Source organism: Phaethon lepturus, unplaced genomic scaffold, assembly GCF_000687285.1.
Source record: "Phaethon lepturus isolate BGI_N335 unplaced genomic scaffold, ASM68728v1 scaffold20384, whole genome shotgun sequence".
In the NCBI taxonomy this organism is placed as follows: domain Eukaryota; kingdom Metazoa; phylum Chordata; class Aves; order Phaethontiformes; family Phaethontidae; genus Phaethon; species Phaethon lepturus.
The window spans coordinates 1,599-10,521 of record NW_010535736.1 but is presented as its reverse complement, the minus strand read 5'-3'; the positions used below and the strand labels follow the sequence as shown (position 1 = coordinate 10,521).

Here is an 8,923-nt window from a genome sequence, read left to right as displayed (position 1 = left end):
GGGCATGCCTGAGCATGTGGGGTACTTGTATTGGTGTGGAGAAGCAGTGGAGCTGCAGCACTGCAGTCATGACATGACCTCATGGACAGCAGCAGCTTAGGGGAACTCCAGCTCTATGGGTTGATATTTTCCACTTCAGATGAATGTGGCAAGAAAGCCTTTCATTTCTTTTAAATGTGAATATTTGGTGAAATTAAATGTCACTGTGAAGCCAAGGAGGTGGTTGTGTGTCCTGGAGGGAGTCGCAGTGAGGCCTTCCTCCACAAGAACCCTATTTCTGTTGGCTGAGCTGGATGGTCCTAGGGGAAAATTGAGGCTGGGAGGACCTGTTGCTTACAGAAGGCACTTTGACCAGCTGATTGCTTGTGCTGGAACTAAAATGCCTGAAGGCAGCGGGTGCTTTGAACCTGCAGGAACAAGCTCTTCTCCGCTGAACTGTGTGCGACCCATATCAGTATCTGGGCTGTATATTTGGGATGGCTCTGCATGTCACAGCTCTGTAACATCTGGGATCTCCCAAGCACTTGTGGTAGGCTTTGGGGAACACCTAGATGAAGTAGTAAGTTAGGAGAGTTTTCTAACTTCCCTGTGCAGTTGGTGGGGAGCGATGGCACATCAAACCCGACCTTCAGGAGATGAGGCTTGCTTCTTGACTTGCTGGCCATGGTGATACCTCTCTGTGGCAGAGTCGCCTGGACTTGAGGGAGCAAATAATGACGTCCAGGGTTTGGTGCTTTGGCTATACATTGCTCTAGTTCAGGGGCATTCAAGGTTCTTCAGAAGGGGACTTTCCACGTGGTGCTGTGGTTTCCTATTGTGACCCCAAGTCTTCTGTGCAAACACTGTGTTCCTGCTGCCTGAATAGTCACTCTTGCCTCATGGCAGATGTATCCTTCTGCTCCTGAATGATGCTGACTTGATTGTGAATAAAAAGCTTTCCTGAAGCTTGTCTCTGAATCTGTCTATTCCTGTCTGGCCTGCCTTCCTCTCCTGGGCAGAGCCAAGTGAGTCCATGGCCCGTTTTGGCCCATTGGCAACCTGTTTAGCGTGAAGGGTGGTGTGTCTGCTAGGGTGAGGATGTTTGTGCAATACACACAGGACAGAAACCTGTTGTACTTCTCATGCAGGTAGCAAAGAGGTGACAGCTTCTGGATAGTGCTGCTCTGGGTGGGATGTGAGCTGCTGCCATAAAGATACTGGCACTTATTTTACTTCCAAGCTTGTTAACCTGAGCCTGGTGGCCGCAGTGGCTGGTGAGGGAGGTCGCAGTACTTGGTGTTTGAGGACGGAAGAGCTGTGTGGTTCCTGGATCTCAAATAGAAAAGTGCTCTGCAGGTTTGTTTCTCATGTGGCCTCCAGACAGGCCCACAACTTCCTCCTGCTGGACCTGCGTCCATGGAGACGGTCAGTTGTGCCAGACTGTGCTGGGAAGGGACAGTAGAGCGTAAGAGCGGCTGGTCAGAAGGGTTTGGGCTCAGTGGGAGGCTGGCTGGAGCTCTCCGCCACTCCCCGTGTTGGTCTCTGCCTCCGTGGTCAGTGTGACTGGCTTGACCCATGAGGGATGAGCTCCCGTGGCTTAGCTCTGGCACCTCCAGCCAAGAATGTGGTGGTGTATCGCAACGGTGACCCCTTCTTCCCCGGGAGGAAGTTTGTAGTGAACCAGCGGCGGTTCCTGACCTTTGAAGCATTTCTGAATGAGGTGACCAAGAGCATTTGCGCGCCCTTGGCTGTGAGGAACCTCTACACACCCAGGCATGGCCACCGCATCGCTGAGCTGGGAGACCTGCAGGATGGGTGCCAGTACGTGGCTGCGGGCTTTGAAAAGTTCAAAAAGCTCAAGTGAGTAGACGGACCTTTGGTCTCTGGGTTTGGTAAGCAGCTTTAGATCACCTAGATCACCTCTATGGGGAATGTATTGGCGTGTGAAAAAAGAGGTAAGAGAAAGAGAGTTGTTAGAAACCCAACAAAAAAAGAAGGAGACATTAATTTATTTTCCTACTGTAAACTACTGGACATTTTCCAGATTGTATGGAAAATGCAAATATTCCTGATAAGGTCACTTGACTCTCAGAAGAAAACCCGTTGGGGGAAGCATACGTTCTCTTCTCACCTATCTGTTGTGATTGTTGCTGCTCTGCCTCCCGTGCACCTTGTTTTTGTGGCGTGTGGGAGGTTCTGCTGCCAGCTTCCTTGGCAGAGCAGGCAGTCACAGTGTCTCCACTGACAAATACTTTTGCTTTGGTGTGATGAAGGGTTTTTGTTTTCTAATCCTGCACAAAGTAGAGCTGTTTTGGTTCATCCTGAAATACAGAGTAGGTAAAATGAAGCTTTTGTGGCATCACTTGACCCTTGAAGGGGATGTATGTGTGAGCTGAATTTGGCTCCCTGGTGTGTGTTGCATTTTGTTGAGGAGGTGGTCCAGGCTGCATTGACACCCATCAGCCCTTGATCAGCGAGTAACACAAAGGAATAAAATCTTCTGCATGTCTTTAGATCTGAAATGGTCTGTATTTGACTGGGAATTTCTTAAATGTATCAGACTTTAATTTAGACTGAAGTTCTGGGAGACCATGAGGTGAGGCACCTGGAGAATCATTTCAGAAGTGACCCAAATATTTGGTGGCAACGCACGAAGGCAGAGCAGTTGGTTGTTTTCTCACTGCTCTTTAGTCAGCCATGGCCCAGCTGGTATGTGGCAACGTCATTGTCTTGTTCTCACAGCTATTCAAATCATGGAAGGAAGGAGCTCCGTGGGACGAGGAACAGCAAGGGTCTGCAGGTGAGTCCCTGCGCTGAGCCGGTGCAGGCGGGAGCGCAGAATGAGTGGGGAGAGATGTTAGGGCTGGCACTGATGAAACTAAAAAGTTGAGATTTAATGCTGCAAAGTGCCCAGTGGAGATTAGGCAAAAGTGCCACAGGAATCAGCAGGACGTGTGAGACAGTGCAGGGGCTGCTGCTGGGTACCTTCATCCCCCTTAACAGTGCAGGGGAAGGATTTGTGCTGAGAGGTTTGCTGGCAATTCTGGAATGTGCTCAGCATGTGCAAAGCCTCTCCAGCCTTGGTGTTGCTGACAACAAACCCCACCTAGCAGCAGCAAGCGTGAAGGCAGGGCAGGTAGCGTCCCAGGGCAGGCAGCTCCTGATGGAGAAAAGGCTCCAGGGCTGGTGCCAGGGCTGTCACTGTTCTTGTGCACTGAACTCTGTCTCTAGTTCCGCGCTGTAGCTCCGTGGAAGTCGAACGTCTTGGCGCGATGGCAGAAGCATGCCCACCTGCCCTGCACGATACAGTAAGTGCCTTGGTGTTTTCTCCTCTGAGGTTCTCTGGGAATGTTTTTGGATGCTGGAGGAGGGAATTTCTCTGTGAGATCCTGGGAATGCTGCCCTACAGGGACAATTCCCAGCTTCGAACAGAAGTATTTACTGTAAATATTTTTCAGCCACCAGTGGCTGCCTCTTTTTCTGCATCTTCCACAGCTGCAGGAATACCGGCTCATCACACGCTCTGGGTTGTTTCTGCTGCAGTGTTTTCCGGAATGGGGATTTGCTGAGCCCTCCTTTCCCACTGCCACTCTCCAAGAGCACTTCATTGCAGTGGGACGTGTTCCTGGCCATGCTGACAAAGAAAGCCGACCTGCGCAGTGGAGCTGTTCACAAGTGGGTATCCAGACAAGGCACTACTGGCTCCCCTTTCCTTATGTCCAGAACATAAGCAGCTCTGATTAGCACAGAGGACTGGGAGTTCAAACTGCCACTTCTAGTCTGCTTTTTCAATCCCATTTGCTTTTCAGGTTTTCCCATCTTTAAATCAGAGATAACCCCAATGTGCTGGGTGCTTTGTGAGGAGCACTGATGTTGCTGGTGGTCTGGTGAAAAAGCAATAAATAATAATAATAATAATAATAATAATAGTAGCATAAAAAGAGGTTTATGTCTAGAGACGGGGGCTTTGATCCAACAAATACAGACTACTTTCTCCTCATACATCTATTTACTGACACTCAAGAAGAAAGCTGAGATTTACTGCATCTCACTGATCACTGGGTGTAATATTTCAGCATATTTCCTTGAAGTAATACTAAGAATGATTGATCCTCTCTGACTTGTCTCTGTCCTGTTTACCACTTTGTGCATGTTTGCTTCCACACTGACGGGTTGTTCACAGTCTCGTGACAGCTCTAAAGCTTTTGCTCTCTCTTCGTTGAGGCTCTGCAGGCTGGATGGAACCCAGGTGTCTGGTGGGGAAGAGCTGGTGAATGGCGATTACTATGTGGCAGTGGGAAACGAGGAGTACAGAAAACTGCCTTACTTTGAGCTGCTGGTGCCCCAGGTTTCTGCGTACAAGACGCTGTGGTATGTAAGCTGTGGCCAAGTGGTTTAAAGAGTCATCTTTGTGGTGGTCTTCAGCTAAAGCCATCCTTTCTGTAGTCCTCCTGATAGTTCTGCCTGCCTCGAGGCCTGAGTCTTGCTTCATGTGTTGGAAGTTTAGGAAGAAAGAATGTGTTTTCAAAGCTTTCAATGTAAGGGTTAGGCCCCGAAATCCAGAGTTCAGTGCCAGAGAAACCAAGTAGTTTAGGTGTTTCTCTGTTAAGTGTTCATCAAGCACTGCAGAGCACCTGAGCATTAGGCCAGGCATTGAATTTCACAAGCCTGTGGTGGGCAGTATGACATAACAGGAATGTGTGCCGCTGTGGAGTGTGCGCTACCTGCGCTGAGAAAAAACACCTCCAGGGGCCCTCTCATGGGAAGAAGGGAGATCATGTCCTCCTACAGCCGACTTCTGCCTAACGCTGAGAATCTGCTGCTTCTTTGTTACAGGAACCGCGCAAATGGCATGCGCAAAAAACACCGCAAAAGGGTAGGTGGCTCAGCTGGTGTGGGACTGTTTGTGCTACGATCGCAGTTGCTTTTGTGCAGGCGTCCCTCCATAAGCAGTGGATGTGCATAGCAATCCCCATTCCCAATTGCCACGGCTATGGCATCCTTGCTTGGGACAATTCCCAAAGGAGAGGAGCTAGAGACAGCTGTGTGACCAGGTCACACTTGAATTAAATCTCACTGCCTGAAGAAAAACTCCTTAAGGTGGCCTCACTTACCTCTTCTCCTTTTTGGCTGATGGGCACGGAGAATTCATTCTGGAGCTAGGATATCTTTCCATAGTGCATTTGTGCTATTTTGAAAGTGCAGTTTTGCTTTTAAAACTTTCTTTTCCTTTTTTTGGTTGTTTTCAGTTTGTTGAACTCTATGCCACCTCCCAAGTCAGTGCTGGTGACTCTGCTCTTGCTCAAGCACCTCAACAGGTAGTGAGTGACTGACATAAAACAGCGGAAAGTGTTTTATGCATTCTCTGTATCTGTTTCACTTGTAGTTATCAACTTAAAACCCCAGTCAGAGAATGCAGTGTTACAGCTTTGTACCAGTCAGGATCAAGGGTCACAGGGGAAAGCTGCAGTGTTTAGGGGATTGCCCTGCAAAACTTCTCTTGTTTTATAAACTGTTTTATCAAGAAGTTCTATCAGAAGTGTGTGATGAATACTTTCAGCTGGACAGTCGCAGGGTGCAGACCACAGGAGCTGCAGAGAAAGACAAGATCCCAGCTGCTTTTCCACAATTGCAAAGGCAAGCCAGGAAATCTTGCCTCAAAGAGGAAGAGTCCATTTTCCATGCTAAACCTGTCCGTGCAGGGCAAAACAGGAGGAGCAACAGGAATGTAAACCACTGGCCTAATCAAGGTAAAGGACTGCTATAAGTGTAGAGGAAGACTGGCTTTACCGTGATGCTAAAGGACAAAATGCCTGCAGATGCACTGAAAGCAAGCAGTGATGCATCCTGTAACTTGGGTATTTCTGTTTCTGTCCTCTCCTCATCTGGGCACATATGAGGACCCTTCTGTAGCCTCAGCAAGACCAGGCCACAGCTGTCTGCAATACCCACTGAACAGCTTTTTTTCTTTTCTTCTCCTTGCAGAAGAAAGAGCATATAAAACCACAGATCCTAGGAAGGAGATGCAAGGTACCCAAGATGTAAAAGATGATGAACACACAAGGGTGGATGTACCCATTGATCAGGTATGAGAAACAATGTTCTGTCCAGTTAGGAGTCTCACTGCTGCAGGGAAGTACTCATGGTTCCGCTAAAATCTATCAGTGCTGCATGTTTTGCACAGCAGAGAGGCTGATTCCAAAAGCCAACCCTTCAGAGACAGCCTGTGAGAACACATCAATCAGCAGTTTATAGCAATTGCTTGAGGAAGTCCTTCAGTTTTCTCATTTGTTTTAAGTCCTATTCATTAGGTTTTCAAAGCACTGTGCTTCTCTCTGCAATGTGTAAAGATGAAGGTAACGACCAGGGGGAACTCCAGAAACCAGAGGACAGTGCATAACTGCAGGGCTTTGCATTTTTAGAAAGCATTAAATTTTTGGAAAAGAGAGATTGTCATCTGGGTAATGAACACTTCCCTTCTGGAATGCGAGAGTTACAGCTACCCACTGCAGTAAGGATATCAAAGGATTCCCTGTATGTTTTTGTGTGTACTACTTCTATACTTACTCCTGTTCCAGAAAGTTGCAGAAGAACTTACACCAAAAGCCAAAACGATGTACCACAGTAAGGTATTTATTTCACTTAATGGTTCTATGAAGTGTGTAAGAACCTTCCTGGCTGTGTTCAGTTTTCTTACGCTAAAATTCAGTACCCCAAACATAACTTGTTAAGCAGAACTTGCCTGTAGCCAGGTGAAGTTTAGAAGCTGGCACAGAACAAGTAATTCATAAAATGACCGAACACATTTATTAGATAGTAGCAAGTTTAAACCCTTTTTCTGAAAGGGAAAAAAAGTTCTTTTTAAAACAAAATTCTGTATGAAAACTGTCTGCAACATGCTTATTGTTTGTGGCGTATAAACGTTTTCAACTTTTCATAAGGACATTTAGAATTCATGTAATGGGCTGACATGCATTATGTTGTAGGTCAGTCACAGTTCTGCCTATATAGTCTCTTTGCATTAAATTAGAACTTCAAAGAACTCTTTTGAACTTAAATTTGAGAAAGCCCTAGTAAAGAATTAGCTAATGGTTCATGACTTTATGGCTCAATGGGGAGCCTGGTGTGCTGTGGTTGCTTTAGAGGCTGGGCCGGCATTTCTTAGTGGGGTGGGCACTCTGCAACTGCTTTCCATCGGCCTTTCACCCCGCTGCAAGATCACACTGCTATACAGTCATTATTATTTGAGTGTCACAGCTCCCCTCTGCGATGGGAGAGAATCATTAGGCATTAAATAAACTACCTTTGAATTTAACATAGAGGCCCATGTTTGCAAACCAGCACCATGGTAAGACTGGAAGCAGAATCCAGGAGTTTAGTCCCAGAATCTTTCTATAATAGCAAAGTGCTACATTAATAACTGTATTTCTTTCTCACCGCAAAAAGGCACGGACTGCAGACAAGTCACAGACGACTGTGGCAAGAAAAAGGGATGCCAGTGACTCTGAGGATGAAAAGCACTGAACGATATTTCCTTTGGCAGCAAAGAGCTCTGAAGAGTTCACAAAGGGACTTTGATGGGAGAAGAGGGACAAGTTAGGTACACGGCTATCTGCATGGCTGCAGATAACAAAAGCATGTGAATCCTAGATTTCTGTAACACCATGAACTGTCCGAGCTTTTAGATGAATCAACAAACTCTTCTAAATTCAGGCACCCTAATTATCTGGGATTGAGAAGCAGACTACCAGTGAGCAATGAATCAGATGCACAATTTCATCAAATAATGAAAATCCTTCTCCTTTCCTCAATTCTATGGTGTGATGATGTGGCAGCTGGTTTTCTGAACTCTAATTAAACTGGTTTGTATCTGAACCGGGGAAGGAAGAATTACCAAATAGAACACACGCCACTATAACAAAATGTCTGACAGGAAGTTTATTCTATTTCAGATACTTCTTATAAAGAGATTTCATCACATCATTGTCCCTCTGATTTGGAATGCTTGGATAATGTTTGCAGCAATCAAGCTGTTCCCAAAATATAGTTCCCAAAACCATATACATTTTGTTTCTGTTAACTTGTTTTAAGAGCATCTGCCTGACTTAGGAAAAGTCATAGTAATAAACAGCTCTTGTATTAACCCTCTTTGTGCAAGGCTGCTTCTACTTCCCTCCTAGTGTTTCTGATTAATTACAAGGGTAACAAAGATTTTTTTTTCTTGCTGTGATCTACCTGGTATTCTGGACTGATCATTTCACTGAAAAGAAAAACACCCTTCCTTCCCTAGGGACAAACTGCACTGTTGTTATTTTACAGATGACAGGCACTCTACAAGACTGCAGTGGAGAAAAGCCGTGTGGTAACCTCAGTGTAAGGGGCTGTGCAGTGTGACCTGGTATGCTGCAGCTCAGCGCAGTGGAGGAAGCCACTTTCACGTGCTTGGCCACAAAAGGGAGAGTTCCTAAATAGATTCCTTCTACAGAAAACCACTTGGCCCCAGGAGCTCCCTTTGAACGATTCATTAACCATTTATTATCCCTCCAGTGCTGAACAAGACAATTCCATCACCCCTGCCTTGAACCACCCACAGACAAAACATTCCTTAACTCAAGACATTTAATAGGATGTCCTTGCAACGTGCCTTGTTCCACCCTGGTGCTATGGGAATACAGTCCACATTTTCATGTTTTTTGACATCCGTGTGTCAAAATACAGCTTCCTAGGTCCAGCTGAGCCAAACAGTCTGCTGCTGAGCCAGAAGCGCCCCACCCCCGCAGTGGTGGTGCTGGATTAATGGTTGGACTTGATGATCTTGAAGGTCCTTTCCAACCTTAGTGATTCTGTGATTCAGCCACGGGGGTTACCTTTGAACAGGTTCTCTGCTTCTCACTGCGTCTTGTTCACAAACCAGCTACACAGAGCGTGACTCCTAGGATGGTGA

At 46.5% G+C, this 8,923-nt stretch overlaps 1 protein-coding gene across 1 annotated transcript; it reads left to right on the top strand.

The window, feature by feature from the left end:
- Positions 1-1,561: 1,561 nt before the first annotated feature.
- DCDC2B (doublecortin domain containing 2B) lies at positions 1,562-6,603 on the top strand (the record flags this gene model as incomplete). Its single annotated transcript, XM_010285953.1, has 9 exons — positions 1,562-1,839; positions 2,722-2,779; positions 3,211-3,287; positions 3,523-3,654; positions 4,204-4,350; positions 4,816-4,855; positions 5,229-5,265; positions 5,965-6,065; positions 6,558-6,603. Coding segments are annotated over exons 1-9 (916 nt in total), but the record flags the coding sequence as incomplete, so codon positions are not given.
- Positions 6,604-8,923: the final 2,320 nt, after the last annotated feature.